Raw genomic sequence first — 22,249 nt, forward strand, 5'->3', positions numbered from 1 at the left:
CTTGGATAAATAGATTTGCTGTGTGTGTGTGTGTGTGAGAGAGAGAGAGAGAGAGAGAGCTCATACTTTCTACACACCCATAGTATAGAACAGATTTTGACAAATTGGGTAGGGGTCACAAGGAATCTAGTGGGCAGAGAGGAATGCAAAGGGTAGGTACATGTTCAAAAAATGCATCTGCCGTGACCTTCCAAAAGTATGTCAGATCTGTTTGAAATTATGATATAGAACTGGCAATGATATCATGTATGGTAGAGTTGAGTAGATCATAGCTTGTTAACAATTAGGGTAGAGCAAGGGTTGTAGATACACACTGGATAGAAGAGCTACTTAGTGACTACTTAGAATTTGAAGGCATACAAAGCAAGCTAAGCAGAGATACATGTAAGTCAGTCACATCATAATCAAAGGGGGTTACTCACAGGAAAATGTTTATAGGATTGCTGCCATGAATTATCTGCTGAAGCTCTGATTCATATCAGTTATGGTTAGGAGAGGAAAGCAAGGTATAAATATTTAATAAATAAATATAAAGTCTTAGATCATTGTTCGTTTGTTTTTACATCTCTCATGCTGCACAGTCCCAGTGCTGACCAAACTTCCATAATGAAGCCAAATGTAGTTCAGAAAAGTTAGCCTTGACATTTCTGTATCTGAGATGAAAGGCTACCCTTTGAGCGACTGGTATGTTGAAGGCCTCCTATGGAAACAGGCAGACTGGTGGATAAGTGACTTAGGAAAGAAACAAATAATGTGTGTCATTGCCTTGAAAAATGATTAGTATGTAACTGAAAGCTTTTCAAAATGATCTCCACGGGTGTTAGGAAGAATGAGGTAGGTAGAACTGCAATTGGGCACTATTGTGGTTAATTAAACTACACTGTTGTCTGTTCATTATAGACAGGCAGTTTACACATCTTTGCATCATATCTCTGGCTCTTTATTTTATATAATATGATCACTAATTTCAGTTAAATAAAAATAAACATTAGATTCTAGATCTCATATCAGAAAAGTCTGATAATCTCTCAGCTGGAGTACCCATTTAAATAAACTTGGATTGGTGGAGGGTGGCTTGCAGGGGGCATGTTACGGTGGGGGGGTCCTACATTAGCCTCATTCAAATGAATGAGACTCTTTCAACACCATACATTTCTTTTAAGGCATTTCAGCAGAGTTTCTCAAAGGAGAAATTCTGAGTGAATTGTATCCTTTGCCTTCAGCTTTGTTCACTGAGTAAACCCACCCATTGGTCTTAATGATCATTGTCTTGGAAACTACAGATATGCATATAGGGAAAGGGAATTTCCAAATGACAAAAGAATGGTACATGAGCAAAATGTATGAGGGTCTACATTCTTTTCATTGCATCTAACTGTGCATAGCATAATGATTTGCCATGGAAAACCAGCAAATCCAATACAAGCTGCCAGCTGTGCAAACTGACTCATAGTCAGGATGGGCATTTTGCTCTTCTTGTTTATACTTGTGTGTCTACCTTTCCCCAGTTCCCAAATGCAAACACCTTCCATGTTTATGAGCAATATGGAAATATTTGTCTAGTGAATGAAATCCTCCCATCCCACAAGTATTCTGCACTGGTACTTCCAACCGCAGATGATGCCTGAGGCAATAGTAATGTCCGTGTAGATCTCTAAACAGTTTTTCACTATGGTTTTCGTACTCTTCTCTCCACCTGCTTCTGTGTCCCTTTCCTTCTCTCTGCTTCTCTTTCTTTCCCTCTGCCAAGGATGACGAGTGCTGACGCTTTGGGGTAAGCTCCAGTTTTGGATTATACCTGTTGTCGACATTTTCTCATTTTTGGGAGAGACATTTTTTAAATGATCACCAATGAAAAATTCATTAGTATGCTATGACATTGATTATGGAAAAGAGAATCTTGGGAAGACTAGTGAATGAACACCTCTGCTCACCTCTTTGTAATTTCTTGGTTTTCCTTGTACCTTACACAATAAGATAAACGTGTCCCATCATTCTGCTGCCTGCTTCACATGACACATTTTTGTGAGTAAAATACATGGCCACACATGTCCGTCATGCAGGTACATATTATTGGCTTTAACTCCCTGCCGTGGGTACATGTTTTGGCACGAATGTGTCCTTAATGGCTGAAGCAGCTCTAAAACTATTTTAGACTATGGGAAGAAGAAGAGTTGGTTTTTATACCCCCCTATTCTCTGCCCTTATGGAGTCTCAAAGTGTCCTTCCCTTCTTCTTCCCACAATAGATACCTTGTGAAATAGTTGGGACTGAGAGAATTCTGAGAGAATTGGGACTAGTCCAAGCTCACCCAGCAGCCTTCATGTGGAGAAGCAGGGAAACCTGCTTCTCCAGATTAAAGTCCACACTGTTTATGCTTCCCAAAATCTTGAGGGTCAAAGAGTTCCTTCCCTTCTACTGGTAATTCACCATCAGTCTACATAGTGAATAAGATCCCAATCAGGGGGAAAGGGGAGAAAACGGCTGTGGCAGTAGTGGGGGCTTCACCAGTGTATTTGCCCACCTTGCCAGCATAAGAGGCATCTATGCCAGTGGAGAAAACAAACATGCCAGTGAGCAGCTGCCACACAGCTCCTTGGCACCCAGAAGGGCTCACTGTCCTGGAGGTATTCTGGTGTAGGACAGCATGCTGGCAAAGTGGGGGGGTGGGGGCTGGGGACATTCCTGGAGATAGAGCTAACTTTAGTCTGCTTCCACCGGGGGTCTTAGCCTGGGAATAATTTCCTCCCCAGCCATAAACATATGCTACCGGAAAGAGTGGCATAAGTTCTTTTATCCAATGGGACTTTTTCAAGCTGCTGTGTGTGTGTGGGGGGGGGGGGGTTGAAACTTCCCATGCTGCCTGAGATTCCTGTTAAGGCAACATGGCAGTGCAGAAACAGTGCTATCCCTGGTTGCCATGTGCTCTGGACTAGACTATGTGTACTGATCCAGGACCACTGTGGCCCGAAGCACACATGTGACAAATAAAACTTCATCTAGTGCATGTTGGGTTATTCTAGCAGTGCAGGACCCCTCCAGTGCGTCTCAGTGAGGTAGAGTTCTGAATCAGCAAACCCTGGATCCTGTTCCTTGCATATTCCATAATATATTTCCTTTCTGAAACGTTGTATCCATGTGGCTGCACAGGTGTAAGTGTACAGGCTTGTTTTCCATTTGGCTGGTGTTCTAATGACTTATGAAATGTGCACCTGATTTGAGTGGATACCAGGCTCCTGCCAAGCCACAGAATCTACACCATGATCTGGGATGCCTTTGGTGCCGAGTCATCCTGACTGCTGCCCATTTACTTTGTCCCAGTGAGTTTAAATGAAGCCTGACAGGACCTACTAAGGAATGAAGTCAGTTGTCTCTACTCTTGCTGCTGTAGTTTCAGAGAAGGTTCCTAGTTCATACTAATGTTTCTAAAGCCAGAGGGAAGAGGTTTCTGTCCTTTGCTTGTACCATCATCAAAGTGGCAATGGAACCAATGCATTTCTGTGAACGTGTTGCCTCCAAAGCAGTCTGATCACATTGTTTATGATCTCCCTGAAATATAAGATGGAGTACTATACCAGAAGTGTAGCTTAAGAAGAATGCGTCAAAATTGCTCCAACCGTCAACCACAGGAGAGCTGAACAAAGCAATTTCATTCCTTTCTCCCCTCCACAATGCAGTCCTCCAATCAATGTGGCTGTTAGTCCATTGAGGATCCCATAGTTCTGGGAATCACCTTTCCCAGGGTCAATGGTTGCCTAAAAAGGAGAAAGTGAGAAAGATCACCAGCTGTAGCCAACCCAGTATATATTTTCCCAGAGCTGGGGACATGGTTGTGATTGAGGTTCTGGGTAATTTCAAAGGAGTTCAGAGATGCTATTATAAGGGGCACGTCAAGCTCCCCCAATATAACATGTTATAAAATACTTAAACCCAGTCCTAACAATTACCAAGTTATTCATACATTCTATTCCTACTTCAGTAATTTTAGAATTTAAATTCTAGTTCTTCTGACAATGGATACTGATTTATTAGGAATGGAGTTACAAGGTGGGCAATTCCTGCTGAATTGGGTTTGTCATGAAATTTTTTAAAAATCATAGGAACTGTGCCAGGAAAAAAGGTGGCAGGTGATACCTACCTCAAGTACTTGGAATATTTGACTCGATTTTCTGTGATTTTTCACATAGTCTTTTATGGTTGTTCATGTTCAAAAAAGGTGTTGCTTTCTTTCGCAAGGTAGAGTCTGGCCGGGGGGGGGGGGGGGGGGGGGGCAAAAATGATGATCAGAAGATCAACATCTCTAGCACAGAAAGCCACAAGTTACTCTGCTCAGTTGGGTTTTGGTTTTAGTTTATAATAAAATGTGACCATTCATTAATGGTTCTTTGGTTTTAATTTATCTCAAAACACTTTGATATTCTTTTGTTACTAGTTAAAGCTTTGGAAGAATGTTTATGGATTGTATCAGAATATATTTGTTTGTTCTGTTGGTACACACATGACACTGCCTTATGCTAAATCAGACCATTAGTCTATGCAGAGTGGCAGCGGCTCTCCAGGGTCTCAGCCAGAGGTCTTTCATATCACCTATTACCTTAGTCTTTTGCGGAGAGATGGCAGGGATTGAACTTTAAACTTTCTTCATCCAAACCTGATGCTCTGTACCTGAGCCAAGGTGACTCCCAACCGTTAGCAAGGATGCCCTGTGGGGCAGAAGTTCATGTCAGACAGCTGAATTTGACAGCTTCCTGTCATGTTGCTTTTGTCTTTATAAGTGGGAAAGGTGTAAGAAAAGCAAAAGGTCCAACTCGATGGTTTTGGAAGTGGTTTTATTTCAAAATGAACGAGGAATGTGAATTGCAGGTGTTATAATGTGCTTTCTCACAAGACCTCTTTTAGAGTCATCTTAATTTGGCCATGTCTGAGCATTGCAGTTGTCTCAAATGCATGTTAATGAAGTGTTTACATCACACTCTACCACACTGTGATAGGTCTGACATATGTTTTCATTGAAATCTTGATGAAGAGCTCTGCAGGGATATAAAATATGATTATCTGTGAGAAATTTACATCACTTGAATAATAAGAGAAATGTTAACCTTGTAAAGTTATAAATATATCCACAGGATTACAGGTAGGTTACATGTGAACATCTGTTTCCAGTTCAATAATTTTAGCTCACATCTAAAGATAAAAGCCCTCTTTTCCACTCTAATTTTACACACCTTTTTTGATTTTTCTGACTGTATTGGTTCTGCATGCTGATGCACAACCTCTGTATCATGGAGTAACCAACAAGCAAGATTTCTTTAGCTTTCCCAAGCACGATCTCACTTGTTTTCTCTTTGAGTTCTTGGTATTGTTTCTAGCCCTGATTTCTCTGAGGTAGGATCTATATATTAGATGAACAGCAGTGGAGAAGATGCTTTTAAAAACTTTTAAATAATGATGTGAGGCTTTTACCATGATCTTGATACAGGAGTGAGATCTGATTTATTATTGATACATCTTAAGACATTAAACTGCAAGGATGTTTCCAGGATCTGTGAATGTGTCTGTTTATCTGAAATGTTGAAGTTTCAGAAATGACTTTGAAAAGTTAAGGTTTAAGCATGATGCCATTTTCACAATTGTTATTAAGTTTTAAAAAGAGATTAATCAACTAAAGCGTTACAACATTTATTCAAAGCATATAACGAGCAACTTGGCTAGTGCAGCCAGTTGATTTAAATTTTAAAGACTCTCTGTCTTTCTCTCTGTATGGTATATTTTATTGCAAGAATATATGAGATTATTTATTTACATAATTTATGCCCTGTATTTCTTCCCAAATGGACAAAGGCAGGTTAGACTGAGTGTGTGTGTCTGGCCCAAGGTTAACCAGCAAGCTTCCATGTCTAGGTCTCTTAGATCCTAGATTGGCATTTAATCAGTGGTGTAGGGGGGTGCGCGTTGCACCGGGTGCGCGTTGCACCGGATGAGCACCTGGGGGACAGCAAAAATGTATTTTTGATATTTTAGTGTTTTTACTTTGTTGGCCAGCAGGGGGCGCAGGTTTTAGGATAGAAGCACCAACATTTCAGGATATTGTCCGGCAACACTCCTGATGATACCAGCCAAGTTTGGTGAAATTTGGTTCAGGGGGTTCAAAGTTATGGACCCTCAAAGAAGGTGCCCCTCTCCCATTGTTTCCAATGGGAGCTAATTGTAGATGGGGCTACCTTTTGAGGGTCCATAACTTTGGACCCCCTGAATCAAAGTTCACTAAACTTAGGTGGTATCATCAGGATAGTCTGCTGATACCATCCAGGTTTAGTGAAGCTTGGTTTTGAGGATCCAAAGTTATGGCCCCCCAAAGGGTGTGCCCCATAGTAGATAGGGTCAGTAACTTTGGACCCCCTGAACCAAACTTCACCAAGCCTGGCAGGTATCATCAGGAGAGTCTTCTAAAGATACCCTGAATTTTTGATGCAGCTAGCCTAAAACCTACACCCCCTGCAGGCTGAAAACTGAAAAAAACTAAAAACTAAAAACTGAAAAATACAAACAAAATACAAACAAACATGGAGGGGGGGACAGCAAGACTCCGATTTTGCACTGGGCTCCATTTCCCCTAGCTACACCTCTGCATTTAATCATTGGGCCACACTAGCTTTCAAACAAATGAACATATGCAAAATGATAATGGTTTTTATAGGCGTACACAGTGCACATCTGAGCAGGTATGGTCTGTCCTCACTGCTTTGATTTCAGAGATAAAGTACAATTGTCATCCAAATGAGCCAGTTTAATATAATCAAAAGTTAGGTGGCATCTGGAAGACCTTGGTTCAAAACCCACTGAGTGTCCTTGGGACAATCATTGTCTCTTAGCCCAATCTTTCTCATAATAGTGTTGTGAGGATAAAATTGGGGGAAGAACAATATACTGCTTTACAGACCAATCTAGAGCTGATGGGCTGGAGGGGAGAGTGCCACTTCAGTGCCACTCTGCCCACTCCAAAGGGCTTTCCTGCCATACAGGAAGTCTGAAAATGTAAAAGAAAAAACACACACCTCAAAAGTCCCCATGGGGAAAATACATCTTTGCTGGCAACTCCACTGGCACAGAGGGGCAGATCGGACTCTGGAGGTCAACTAAGATCAGCCCTGCACCCTAGAACAACACACCACACCAGCACAGCTAGTGGCCATGTGGGAGAATTGCCACAAGGTCAGGGACCACAATTGGCCTTCGCTGGGCACCACAGCAGATAGGTGCCAGCAAATTTGCCCCTCCACCTTGGGGAGGGCATTTCTGCTGGCATAAGCCCACACCACCTCCAGAGGGGGATTTGTCCCCCCAGATTGGGCTGCCCATCTCTTTGGAGGAAGGACAGTATCCAAATGTGTTAGAGACACAGAAATGTTCATCCCACTAGAAGTGCATATAGACAACATCCCTACCTTGCTGTGCAGTCTTAACTTCATTGCATTATTTTTAATGAAATGGGCACTTGAGTGCAAATTTATACGCTCAACTGAAAGCAATACAGTACTGCTAGATCACATCTGACTTACTTTGGGTACAATTTTATGGAAGATGGATGTTACAGCATACATGTCTTAGGGAGCTCCTCCTGCAAGGCCAATTATCCACCCCACTAAAACTGCAAAGGAGTTTCTCAGTGGCTTGAATGTAGGGGGACAGGGGGGGTCAAATGACCCCAGGCACACCAGAGGGGACAAAACCTCCCTCCTCCCCTGCACCAACCCAGGAGTCATTTTTAAATACTTTTTATTAATTTCCTTATTAAAAAAAACACTGAACATGGAACATACATAGAACCATTAAAACACATAAAAAATCAACAAATAATAACATAAAACAAATAACAAATGACAAACAATTACAATTATGCAAACATATTCTAATCTACCACTACTACTACCCAATACATAAACAAATAATTCAATGCATCTAAATCAGATCAGTTACTTCACTTTCCCCATAATCTTAATGATTCATTCTTTAACTTTATTAAGATTAGATACTAAACCACCTTATTTTTCATTTCATATTCTTAATATTTAACCTACAAATATATATTCACAGTGCTATGTGTCATTCATAGTTTAATTTAAACAAATACCCCTTCTTATCTAAGCCCTTTCAATATCCTAAAGTCTAACCACAAAATTACCCCATCTATTGTGAGTAACTGAATCCATAATTATTTTTCCCTTATTCAAGGTATACATTTAATTCTGTGATACAACTTTTTTGCTAATTAATTTATTGCAATATAATCTTGTAAACCATTTCATATTATATATTCTTCAATCATTTTATCCTTTCAACTCTTTTCTAGATATATAGTAAGCTTCTTCCAAGTTTTAAAAAACTTTTCTAGTGGAAGTTCTTTCAATCTTGTCGATAATCTGTCCAATTTAGGTGTTTTATAACTTGGGTCATCCATTCTTCTTTTGTCGGTTAAGCTTTGTTCTTCCAGGTTTTTGCTATCCTCATTCTTGCAGCTGTGGCTATACATAAAAATAAGTAAATGTTAAGGTCCGGAATTTTCTTTATTCCTAATCCTAAAAGGTATACTTCTGGAGTTAGTTCAAATGATACCTTTGTTATCTTTTTCATTGTTGTATGTATTTCTTTCCAGAATTTTTAAATTTCAGGACAGGTCCACCACATATGTAATAATGTTACAGTCTCGTTCTTACATTTCCAGCAAAGTGGGATATATTTTGGATATACTGGTGTTAAATACCACCAGTATAAGAGTTTCAGGAAATTTTCCCTTAGTTCTAAGCTGGCAGGGAATTTACTGTATATTTTAAAAGAGTCCTCTCAGGCTTGGTATTGTATATCATTTGCCCTCCCTCCCATCCCCGTGGATGGTACACAGTGCCCGTCTGAGCTGCCCCTCCCTTCCCCAGGCCCTCGAGGTCAGGGCTTGGAGGTGGGGGCAGAGGTGGCTCGGATAGGCACCTTCTGGGCTGCCCGCCATGATGCCCTGCCCTCTATCTCCCTGCAGGCCGCTTCTGCCCTCCTCTGGCAGGAGGCGGCCTGCAGGGGGGGTGGCTCAGGGGGTGGTTTGGATGGGCATCACGGCAGCAGGCCAGCCTGGGAGTCGGCCTGCCACTGCGGTGCCCATCCGAGCCACCCTCAAACCCCAACCTCAAGCGTGGAGGCAGCATGGGGGGGGCAGGGCCAGGTGGGACACCTGGAGCAGGTGTTGTCCCTGGGCACCATTTCCCCCCAATATGCCTCTGCTTGGATGCCTTCTGTTGGCTGACAACTCTGTGAAATTGGTAGGCAGGAGCATATAGGCAACATAAGGGTGTTTGGTTTTTTTTGCTAGAAACCACAATGTGATCACATCTGACCGAAATTCTCCATAGTGCCATTTGACAGGAGGGCCTAGTGGGTAACTTATCTTATGACTCAGCAACTCCATTATTGTTATACTTTACAATAGGTATGGATGAATTAACATAAATCGATACAGTCACATGTCCATAATAAAATTGGATTTTTTTTGCAGACATTTATAAATTATATCATTCTTTTTCACTGCTTTATCTCTTTTTCAAATCAAAACCAAACCGGGGTGTACTATACAGATTAGAACAAATTCCAGAATGTTTTCTGTGATGGTATGTATCAGCAACAGCACAAAAGAGTCTTATTGCACCTTAAAGACTAACAGTCCAATCCTGAGAGTTTTGGCAGACAAGGACGTGCCACCTCTACAAGGCTTCCAGGCAGTGCGGGGTGGCATAAGTTCAAGGGCTACGCTGGAGGAGTTCTCAGGCTGAAAGCCCAGTGGAAGCTGAGTAAATTTGGCTCTACCCCCAGGAATACCCCCAGCCTGCCCCCAGCTGCATCAATGATCAGGTTTAGGCCAGCACAAATCTGAGCCCTGAAGCCACTTCTGGGTAGGGTGTGGTGCCCATCCGTCACCATCTTTGCCCCCTTCCCCAGCATATTTGCCACTAGCACTGGTGAGGTGGGCATCTATGTTGTTGTGATTCCCTGCCAATTCCCCAAGTTCCTGCACCCCACTCTGGATTGGGCTGCCAGCTACAATTCTAAGGACATTTACTAGGGAGTGTACCATTGAACTAAGTGGGATTTTCTTCTGAGTGTACATGCTTAAGAGTGCACTGTATCAAGTTTATTGTGGCATTAATTTCCATGGAGTTGAATGAGGTCTAGTTTATAAACTCTTATCTTACAATAAATCTGCTACATCTCTAAAGTGCTACAAGATTTTTTAGTTTAAGTCAAAGGAAAATACTGTCTATTATTTATCTAATAGCTCTGCATCCATTTAAAGATGGCAACTTTTCCCAGACAGCATTCCCCCAGTTCCAAAATAATTACCCTGTTCTACCTCTCAGTGTAGAGATATGGGAGCTGAAGCCAAGACTCAAGAATTGCTAGGGATGCTGTTGAATGTGTTTGGATTTTTCCACATATTTGTTTGTTTATTTACTTTATAACCTATCTTTCCCACTGAGGCTCAAAACACATTGCAGAATTTTTAAGTGCTCTTTTGAGCTTCTCTTCCTCCATATTTTCCAATGAAATTAAGTAGCAGAAAATTAAATGTACACTGTATAAGTTTTGTTTGTTGTTTACCAACGCTGGCCGTGAAACTGATAAGAAGTTCCTTTTTCTACGTATGTATGTCCCGCATCATGGAATCTCCATTCTATTTTGAACCACTGATCTTTTCTCAGTGATTTTGGTGGATTGGGATGGTGAGGTGCTGAGATAAGATGTGATACTCCCAAAAGGAAAGCTACCAAGGACATACTTGATTTCAAAATCAGAATTTTTTTTCAATAAGCAACATGTTGGATAATTCATAGAGTGACCTAGCTGGCCACAAACAGCCATGATCAGTCTAGCAAAATGTACATCATACAGTGAGTTTGCTTGGTGGGCAAATGACATAACCAAGACATTTTCAGATATGTACAGAAAAACCTTTGATAGAGAGAGACACTAATAAACAGAAAGATGGGGTGTTCCATAGTGTCTTTTTTCATGTACGCTTTCTGCAAAACGTATGCTAGCCCTACAGGAGATTTCCCAGTTGAAATGTGAGCAGCAAATTCACATAGAGATAAAATGCTGAGGTGGCTGGTGTTGTATGATATTTAATTGACAAGAGTTTCTCAGGGCATTGTCTTCCTGTTGTGTTCTTTCAGATCTCGGTCCATCAGTGGAGCATCGTCTGGCTTGTCTACCAGTCCCCTCAGCAGTCCAAGGGTAAGTAGGATTATTTGTTGGTCTTCACTATAACCTTCTGGTGAGCTCAGTGATGTCCTCACATTTCTTTCCATGGATTGAGAGCCAGAGATGTGGTGCACAGATTAAATTGTGGCAGCTAATAGGCTCTTTCTCTGGGCCTATGTTAATAGTATTGCTAAAAAATTCTTGGCCCATTCTACACATCACAAATAAGATATTCTGAGGACAATAAAAAAGGCATCTTGGGGAGGAACTCCACACAGCTTTTTTCCCCAAGACGTCTTCAGGACATCTTTTTTCTGTTCAAGGCATTCCATTTGAGGATGCTTAAAAAGAGGACTTTTTCAGCTCAGCCATCTTTAAAATACCTCCTGCTTGACTGTGCAGAACAAATGGGCAGAACATTTTATTTTTCCCACATTCCACCCTCCTTCCCCCGTCAGAACACTTACTTTCATTTTTTGCAGCCAGAATAATGTTAAGTCAGTCCATGAAGGGCCAATCTACCCAATGCTTCTTAATGGGAGCTAGACTTGTTCTCTAAGCAGCTGCAGTTCTCTTATTTGTGTGTGCATAGCTATGGAGACAGCATCCTGTAAACAAAAAAAGGGGAAAATGTGCACAGGATGGCCAGGGAAAATACACTTTATTCGAGTACTTCTAAAATGGAAATAGCAATAGGATGACATGCACGCAGGAAACCTCTGTGGGAAACCTTCACCAAATGGCACAGGCAGGCACAGAGAATCCCTACAGCATGAAATGGTGGGTGGAAGCTGCTACAAAAATGAAAGTAAATGCTCTAACAGGGGAAGTGGGGTGGAAGGCCAGAAAAATAAAATGTCTACTATGTGGAACATAAAAGCTATGAGGTTCCTTTAAAAACATCAATAGGATGTTTAATTTGTCCTGTGCAGAAAGAAAAAGCACAGATGTCTTAAAAAATCCTAAGGAAGTCTTACTTCTGTTGTGCAGAATGGGCCATTGTGGCTTAACATGGCAGTAATGCAGACCCTATTGGGGAGTATCATGTGATGGAAAGAACATCTGCTGCCTACTGAAAACCCCACGGTGAGGCATTGAGTCATATAAGCTAGTTTTGGACTGAAAAGCACAGTTTAACATTGCTGGAAAAACAGTGACTTCTAGTCAGCACAGGAATTATGCAGAATTGGACTATGGTACTCCATTATGGAAACAGTTACAATTTCGATTTGTGGGATACAAAAAGAATTGTGCAAGAAGTGTAAGGAATTTTATAATTTAAGTGAGAAGGGTATTTTGGGATAGGAAGACAAGATTTTCACTCAGTCTCCTATTGGTCGTTTCCACACGGCAGAATTATACCTGTGTAGCACTGGTTCCTTACAATCCTGGTCTGTTTTATCCTGGTTTTTTCTGTTCACATGGCTGCCCGTTTTGTGAAGGAATCCAGTGAAGACTGGGAGGAAATACTCCCATTTCTTTTTCACGAGCCTGGGACTTCTTTATTTACATTGCAAGTGTATTTGAGCATGCCTGGTGTCCCACGTTCTGATTGGCTGTTGTTTTTGGGTGGCAGCTCTAAGTGTATCTGAGCATGCCGGGTGTCCTGTGTTTTGATTGGCTGTTGTTTTTGAGTGGCAGCTTGAATGAATGTCAGGTGGGGAGATCAGGTGGCTGGGCGGGAAAAATAAACTGATTCTGCTCCCGATTGGTGTTCACATGGTAGCAGGCTCTAGCAGGCTCACCTCAGGATTTTTGAAAATAATAATCAATTTGGTGGTTTTTGAATACCGTGGGATGAGGGAAATAACACAGGGCAAACCCGCTTTCAGATCAGGAACCAATGCGAACTTCTTGGCTGCACAGGGATATTTTTCTTGCTCAACCTAGGATATTTTGACCGTTTGGAAACGACCATTGACAACCTAATTAACAGAGCTTTATTTCAGTTTTATTCAGTCATTGAACAAGACAAAGCTTGTTTCTCCCTCCCTATTTAAATGTAGCCATTTGTTTAAATAAAGTCCTACAAAAACACCAGAGGCAGCAGAGACCCTGTCTTTTAAGCTGTCCTCCCCCACCCCCAACCTTCCATCTAGGCTTTTCCTGCCTAATTAGAAGTTGTGGGTTAGCCACCTTTCTGGCACTACCATTCTGCAGAAGTGCAAGAGCTGTGGAGAATCAACATGATATTGCAGCTCACCCTCTACTCCACATTGCACTTGATCACCATTTAGTGTTGAACAGTTCTTTGGAGTGTTTCGTGTCTGATGGTGCTGTGTACAATTGTTCCTTTTATCTTATAAGTTATTTCTTAGCCACCTGTCCTTAAAACTGCTCAGTGCAGTCAATGTAAAGTAGTAAAAATCAACAGCTAAACATTAATCAAACAGCAACTGTAAAATTAATCATAAAACAACCCACAATATTGTTCCATAAAATAATAGCAAAAATAGCAATGAGCCAGGTAACAGTATAAGCCTTTGAATTCTAGGCAGTTGCATAATTAATTTTCCATGCAGTTGTGACCCTGAAAACCTTCCTCAGCTTTGTGCACTTGATTCTCAAGAGCAATCTTTTTGATATTGATAGTTGAGGTATTCAAGACTGGGCCCTGCAGACTTCATTTGCACAGTCTTCATAGTAATTCCAGTTTGCAGTCATTTTTTAGTATTGGGTCATCTAGGGTAACTAGAGATACTTTAGAGCAGAAAACCTCTTCAATGATCATGTCTGCAAATGTATGATTGAAAGATAACTGTGATTATACTTTTAAAAAGGGGGTTGCATCTGATTTAAATAGAAACAGATTGCACTCTGTCAATATTGAATTAGGTAAAATACCTTATTCAGGATGCCAAAAGTTGTATTTTTCTTTCTATGATGCTCTTCAGCAGTGCTTCAAAGTTACTGCATCAGGATTCTCATTTGGCTTTTTTCTTAATATTTATTTTACTATTTATATGATTTAAATAATAAATAAGATAAAATAATGTCAAAATATTATATAGTTTTATGTAATTCCCATGTTTGTATAAATTCAGTATAAAAATAGATTGCAGGGCAGTATTTGTATTCAAATACATTTGTGATCCTTCTAATGGACTTGTGGTGGTCTGCAGAGAAGAATAACTAGAATTTTATTACAATAGTTTTCTAATCTATGATGCTATTTGTGTATATGTGTATATATACACAAACACACAGCAGAGGGCCACACCGCTTGGTGCTTGAGGAAATGTATTTGTTGGCTGTACACCTCTACGTGTTTTGCATGAGCTTCATCGGGGGATGTAATTAAGATGATAAAAATTAAAATGATTAGAAACACATAATAATTTTGAATAATTTAAAATAAGTTAGAACATTTATCACTTAGCATATGCAACTTATGTTATAAAACATGAACAGAGACTCACTCTGTTCACATATTTCGTATAACCATAGTTTGTATTTGCTCTATGAAAAATGTTCTATTTTTAGAATCCTTAAAATTACTCATAATTATTATGTGTTTATCATTGTTTTAATTTTTACTCTTTTAACTGCATTCCCCTAATGAAACTCATGTGAAATGTGTAAAGGTATATAAACAAAAACTAAATTCCTTCAAGCCCCATTTTCCCCCTTTTTTTTGTCTGTGTATATATAGATACATACACATAATTATTTTGTTCCTTGAATGTGTGATTTCTGCTAAAGTCTAATTTTTTGAATGCTCTTGTAACTAATTTGTGCTGCTTCAGGTTTTTTTTGTTGTTGTTGTTTTTAGTATAATCCAGTATGGCAAACTATGAATTGTTTGATTTCGTACCTTTTCAAAATGGACACCTCACTGCATAATCGTAGGCTTCAGTTACAAAATGAGATTGTCATTTATTGCTTTATTTTTTGGGGGTCGGGGGAACAACCATCTGATTTTTTGGGTATAACAGTCTGGTTATCAGGACAAGGTGGGAGAATTTGTTTCTGCCTCACTAGATACACATTTGCATTGGTGATCCTTTAAAATTCGCTATGAAATCCCAAGCCCCATTGTTCTGTGCTGTCCTAAGTTTTTACATTCTGTGTCAGCCACAGAAAACAGAGTCCCTGAGGATGGAAGGCCAGGGAATGAGGGGAGGATGAAGTATTAGAGCCCTCCTCCATCTTTTGTCTCATACATTCAAATGCACAACACACTGCTGAAGCCTGTGGTGCTTTGACAGAGCAGACCAAGATCTGATGTATGTACTAAGTTGTGTGCCTCTACCATCACTTGCCGCACACATTTTATTTTGATCAGCCTTTCCCTGCTGTGTTTGATTGTGGTGGTGGACAATTTGAGCTGGGAGAGGGCAAGCTCAGCCTACATGTTTACGTGTTGGTTTTCACTGTAGCTTGAATGGTGCTTCCTTCCACTTCCTCGCTTCCCTTTAGCCTAGTTCTTCTCTCTCTGTGAGACAATCAGAACAGCTCAGGGGTATGGCGTTTTTTCTCTCTCACACAGCTTCCCTCCTGCCTCGCCTACCCTGTTATTTTAATTTTGTTTTCCTTCTTGTTACTTTTTGCTCTGTGGTTTTTATTTTTTGCTGATACATGGTTGGTTAATACAATGAAGCTTGTGGCAAAACTGTTGTTCTCACTACCACCACTGCTGCTGTTGTTGATTATGCTGTGTTCCCAGCTAACTGCATGTTTTTTTGTTTCTGTTTGTGTTTTTTTTTGTTTCTTTGCAAACTCCTAACCCCACCTCCTTCACCTCACTTCCATAACTCGCACCTCCTTGTGATATGGCGCACAATTGCAACTCAAATGGGCTTTATTTCTCCATTTATCCACTTTGTGTGTGTGTGCGTGCGTGTGTGCTTTGCTGTTCTTGATGTGCATGAATACTCTCTGTATGTGTACCTTGTAGCCTATCAGAAAATTTTTCATCCCCCCTCAGACCCCTGACCTCCCTTTCTCCCCTCGACCCCAAGTGTCCTTGGACTCTGATGCTTGTAGGAACTCTTCCAGGCCTGGGCATGTTCTCCAACCAAAGCCGGCCCTTCAGCCCAATCCAAAAACACAGACTTTACCATCCAAAAGCAAATTGGCTGAAAAACCACTACAATCTACTAAATCCAATCCACTCCCCTCTAGCAATGCTATTGTCCCTCCTTCCCAAAATGCCCCAGCACAGAACACTCAGAGCCGCCCGCCTGCACCTGGGTTGAGCCCACAGATGGCCATTCCTACAGTGCAGACTAACCCTATGTCTCCTGTTAGATTTCTCCCTTCTAGTACTGACCCAACCACCAAATCTATCCCCATCATACAGGTCACCCCTCACCCCTCTCCAAGGGGCAGTCCCCTCCCTACCCCCAAGGGGACACCTGTCCATACGCCAAAGGAGAGCCCAGCAGGCACACCCAACCCTACGCCACCATCCAGCCCCAGCATTGGAGGAATGCCCTGGAGAACACGGCTCAACTCGATCAAAAACAGCTTCTTGGGATCTCCTCGCTTTCATCGCAGGAAATTGCAAGGTATGTCTGTTCTCAGAATGTGGAAATTTAGTTTCAACAAGTAGCAATATATGCTAGTGTACGGGATAAATGGCAGACATAGGTAGTATGGGAAGATTGAGTGAAAATTCACAAACCACCGCTTGACTATGTTGCTGTACTTGGTCTTTTTGACCTTGTTGATTGAACAGCTAGTAAAATATTTTTACCAGCTTTTTTTACAATATTTTACAACCTTTATTCTGCACAATAGGTATAAAGTATTAGGCTTTTGTAATCCAAAAGGTGCTATTAGGTCTTCATAAAGAAATATGTCTTCAATCATGCATTTTTAGCTCCCAGTATTCTACATGACACGTCGGAAATATCTGCTTTCATTTTTAAAAAATCTTGTGTAGTTGCTGACCATCTGCTGCAACTTCCACTCATAGCTTTTGTGCTTGTACCTCAGTTCTGCCCAGCAGTTTCTCGATTTGTTTTTTGTTTGTTTGTTTTTTGGTCTAGAGCCACTTTCTAATACTTGCATAAGCTATTACCTTCACTCATATCCAATCTTCTGTAAATATGAGATGGTGCAATGTGTAGCTTTAGAGCGAGAACATCCATTTCAGTATATTTGATGTCCTGGGCTGATATCACATGAAGGTTTTTTTCTCTGTGGTGGTCATGTTGCTGTTGTGATTTCTGATCAATTTGCACTTGCAGTAGAGATTCTGTGTAACATAAGAGAATTAATTTTTTAAACTCTTGTTAGCCGTAGTTTCCCTTTCACACCAGATGCAGACTGCAATGCCTCTTCTCCCATGTTATCATACTACCATCCTAATTCTCTGTTTACCTGCTATTATTGTTGAATACATGCATAGCACTGCTCAAGAGTGGTGCAATACTGCATTACCGCACATTTGCATATCACTGTTTCAGAATGATGCAGTACTTGAATCATTTTGTAATGCTAACTGCTGGAAGATACTGAATGCCCCACTGCAGTCATCTGCACTGAATAGACTAATTGGCTTCCTGTTGCTTGGGGAAAGGGGAGAGAGCAGTTTGGGAGCTTTTCAAATGCTAATTGAGAAAACAGAGAAAAACACTTGCTACTTGTATTGGCCTAATGCAGTAACAGCACTATAACTTGCTCCGACTCCCCCCCCCCCCAATTTTTAACTCTCAATTGTATTGGTGCTAGTAATAATACCAAGGCTGTGAAACAACACCATATTGGGAAAGGTTTTTTTTTAAGTAAACTTTTTAGCAGAAAAACTGGACAATTCACAATTTGTGCAGGAATGCAAGATGCTGTCATGTGGAAAGAAAAGGTACATGTCTGGAGCTTCTGGAATGGAAAATCAGCCCTGAAAATATGTCTGTTACACAAATAATTGATGCTTTCAAGTTTACTTGAGAAATGGATTTTAGAAAAATTAGAGAACTCTTAGTTTCCTTCTTAATAGGCACATGGCTTAAAAATTACATCCATAGTATTTCCAAATGTAAACAAGATGTGGATCACTAGTGTATTTTGCTGGAGAGATGATGGGTACGGAGAGGATGAATGAAAATGGCCATATGAGGTTGGAAAACCAATAATGGATGAGACCTTTTGGCTAAATTGTCATGGTGGCATAGCATTTCTTCCAAGGCTGTATTAACACATAGGTCCTTACCGTATATACTGGCGTACAAGACAACTTTTGAACCCTGGGAAATCATCTGTAAAGTCTGGGGTCGTCTTATACACCAGGTACTGAGCAGGGTGTTACTGAGCGCCCAGGATCTGGAGCCGCAGCTCTGCTGCTGCCCCGCGCGCTGGGTTCAGTTCCTTACTCCTGAACACGAAACTTGCCCTACTCTGGCTTGGCCAGCCACCTGCCTGCCTCCCTGCCTGTGCAACTGCAGCCCATTGTTGCCTCCCATGATCCTGGTGCATGCTTTACCTTTAGAGTCAGCCCCGTCAGCATCCGTGGGGCTGGCTACTCCTGAGCTGACAGAGGCATTGCTACTGGACAGGAGGAGACTCCTGTGCCTGAAGAGCCCCTTCCTTATTCCTGCAAAACCAGGAACCAACGCACCAGCTCTTTAAAGGCGCAGGGGGCCCCCCCCCCCCCCCCCCCCGCCTTCCCACATTCACTTGACGAACTTTCCTGCTCCCCAAGGATAGAGCTGCGGAGCCAATGTGGGAGAGGGGCTCCTGGTTTCACTTTCCCTTCTGCCTGGTCGGCTGCTCCTTCCCCCGGCTCAACTTACATCCCCCTCCAAAGTGGGTTTCTTGCACATCCTTCCAGCAGAACCACACGCAGGGGCAACCTGACTTTTTGTCCCCCTGTCCCCTGGCGACATGCACGCTCTTCACCCCGCCAGCACCTCTGCAAGTGGAGTGGAGCTCAGGAGCTGTTTCCTGGGCAGGGCGCCCTAGTTCTCGCTTCCTTCCTGCATGAAGATCAGCCTGCCGGTCTCCTGAGGGCAAGGCAGGGCACAAAAGACACGGCAGAACCGGCTGGAGTCCTCCCTCCACCTCTGGGTAACTTTGTCTTGAACATTTTAACTCAATATTTAAGTATTTTAACTTGAATATTTTAACTGACTGGAAAAGTGGGGGGGGGGGGCGTCTTATACGCCCAGTCGTTTTATACGCCAGTATATACGGTACCTACACTCCACAATATCTCTTGGTTCAGTTTTACATCAGTTGTGTAACCAAACAATACTCAGCCAAATTGCAAGTTTCAAAATACAGTCTGGAACAGTTGCTAGTGCAGATACTCTGCTGGAGATAGCAGGTCAGAATTGGCACTCAATGGTAGTATGATATTTGTTCTTTCTTCCCGGGGCACTAAATGGTGGCTGTATAGGAATGTTACTAGCCATCCTCAAATTACAGACATCTAACTCAAAACTCTTAGGATTCAAGCTTCAGAAAAATGAATATAGACAGACAAAAAAAAATATGAAAAGGAGCCTGCAAGTTTCAGTGCATGTTTAAGATGAATTGGAGAACTGGTACATTCCATGAAGTGATACAAAATATGTTTCCAGATTTATCATAGTTATTCCTTGCAAGCTGACTTTTTAACATCATAAGTTTTCCTTGTTCAGCATGTGCCATGTGGCTCATGAGCATCTGTCTCCATTCAATCAAAATATTTGGTCTTTTTCTCAAGACCTTTATTCCGTTTGCATATTTATCATGAAGTATATCAACGGAAAAGTTTCATCTTTGACAAATAGGCAAAACTGTCAAGTGACAGCCATATTGCTCAAATGTTGAGACCTTTTCCCTGATGTTTCCTTATTTGTTAATGAGTATGGCAAAACCATATGAATCTGCACAAAGTGCAGTGGGCCCTCTTCTTCTATCACCTATTATGGCAAGTAATAAAGATGCAGATTGAATGAATCCATTGGGTTCCATGCTAGCACTGTCTGCACTGAATGCATGTGCCGGCTCCCCAGCACGAGAGAACTGAAAGATTCACTGTTTCCAACTTGAGGCAACAGTATTACCCAAGACATAATTATTGTTGTATGTGTCTATGTGTCAATACACCTTGCATTGTGCAAGGATAAATACATTCCTATCTGTTACTGGAAATTTCCACCATTTCTGATTCAAGGCAGGTTTAAAGAAGGAATCCCAGAGTTCAGCATTCCACCACATTTGTACTTTGGTTACTTCGATAAGGCAGACTTCATGCCCTGATTTTTAAGCAACGGAGGTAAAAATATGTTTCAAGCAACCAAGATGACATATACTAGGTCAGGGGTCTCCAACATGATGCCCTCAGGCACCATGGTGACACCTTTCCTGGTACCTGCCAAGTGTTTTTAGAAAGTTGTCAGGATTAGGTAGGACTTTTGCCTAGCAAGGCTTTTGATTGGCCACTGGAGAGCTGATTGACAGTCCAGATTATTACACAATTGCATCAGTACCATCTGCCACTACAGCACAAGAATCTTCATTGTGTGGCTGAAGGTAAACTTTGTGTGTACAAAAAAAGATTGTAAACAATATGTTAATTTTAAACAGCATCCTGATGAACAGAGCTTTTGCCTGAAATGTTGGCTTTACTTGACTTGGGAGCATCAAAAGGTTTTAATTAATCAACATTTCCTTTACTTTCTTCTTCCCCTTTGTATCTGCATATATATAGTACCTACACCAGAAGAGATGTCAAATTTAACTCCAGAATCTTCCCCAGAGTAAGTAATTCATTATAATATTGGTCATCTCACCACATTGGATTATTGTGTCTCTGGCAACTCAATTATGTATATAATGTATCATCAAGTCACAGCTGACTTATGGCAACCCCAGCAAGGGCCTTTCAAAGCAAGTGAGATGCAGAGGTGATTTATCATTGCCTTCCTCTGCAGAGTCTTCCTTGGTGGTCTCTTGTCTAAGTACTGGCCTTATTTAGCTTCTGAAATCTGACAAGATTGAAGTACCCCATGCTGCCTTCCATCCCATGGCAATACAATTATTATGGGACAAAATGTTGCATGCTCTGTAGTCCTAACATATTAGACTATATTCCCTAAATTATTGTATGCCACAAACAGCCAGTGTACATCACCTCTGAAAAAGATGAAAATGTTCTCTTTGATGACAGATGAGCTGACTTAGACTTTACGCTTCAAAATAAAACTTACCCATTGACTTAATGCAATGTAAAAATTGATCAGTAAATTCAGTGCATTCCATCCCTTATATTTTATCGAAAATAAAATATTGCATTCTGAATACAGACGGTACATCTATGTTTGATGAAAGGAAAAATGTTCAGGATGTGGTACTAAAGCCCAGCTTATAATGAACAGACCTCCTTTCCTGAGAGATGAATAAATGAACAACAAGCCTAGCTTTTTTATCAGGAAAGTGCCTACTGGGATGTAATTCATGCAGTATGTCACCCTTTACTTTTATGGTGTAGGATAGCACTGGGAAACAAGAGACCAGTTCATTCAAAGATTGTCAAGTGGCTTTTAAGTTTCTTAAAAAAAAAACAACCCCATCTCTCTCCTTTCCTCCATTTCTTCATTTTCCATTTATATGTGGGTTCCTCTGTAAATCTGCTACCTTTTTCTGCTTCTCAGTCTTCCTTTAAGAAGCACTTTGTGGAGGCAAAGGCAGACTTAGTAGGCAGTTTGGATGCAGTCAACACCTGAGGCCCTTTCCCCCTTTTCAATATAATTGCCGAATTAATGAGTTCAATTGGTTAGCACCCTGCAGAAAACATAATAAAAGTTGTAAAAAATAATGAATTGCATTGTTATTTCAACCATCAAGGCCTTTATGCTCTGTGACCGCTTTGGAGTTTTGTAAAAAAAAATTGCTTTAGAAATAAGATGTCTTCATTGCAGAAGAATGTTTGCTGATACTGTGATTCAAATGTTACATAAAAATGTTGGCTGTCTCTGCTGCTGCATCTTTTAATGACTCTAATTCATTTAACAGTTCTGATGACTGGATAATATACCTTGACATGTCTAGGTAATGTGTATCATTTTACTTGTGGGAA

General features: G+C 41.1%; 1 protein-coding gene across 17 annotated transcripts in view; it reads left to right on the forward strand.

Moving 5' to 3' along the window:
* BRSK2 (BR serine/threonine kinase 2) overlaps positions 1–22,249 on the forward strand; it is a 490,293-nt gene that overhangs the window by 424,495 nt on the left and 43,549 nt on the right. For 7 of the 17 annotated variants that reach the window (XM_048487092.1, XM_048487093.1, XM_048487091.1 and 4 more), the window contains exons 14-18: positions 1,751–1,774; positions 11,214–11,274; positions 16,139–16,751; positions 20,882–20,930; positions 22,186–22,221. In XM_048487092.1, coding sequence (XP_048343049.1) covers positions 1,751–1,774; positions 11,214–11,274; positions 16,139–16,751; positions 20,882–20,930; positions 22,186–22,221 — 783 coding nt within the window. The remainder of the gene's footprint in view (positions 1–1,750; positions 1,775–11,213; positions 11,275–16,138; positions 16,752–20,881; positions 20,931–22,185; positions 22,222–22,249) is intronic. The other 10 variants (XM_048487096.1, XM_048487098.1, XM_048487099.1 and 7 more) reach the window with 5 other exon arrangements.

This window comes from Sphaerodactylus townsendi, linkage group LG02 (genome assembly GCF_021028975.2).
Source record: "Sphaerodactylus townsendi isolate TG3544 linkage group LG02, MPM_Stown_v2.3, whole genome shotgun sequence".
In the NCBI taxonomy this organism is placed as follows: domain Eukaryota; kingdom Metazoa; phylum Chordata; class Lepidosauria; order Squamata; family Sphaerodactylidae; genus Sphaerodactylus; species Sphaerodactylus townsendi.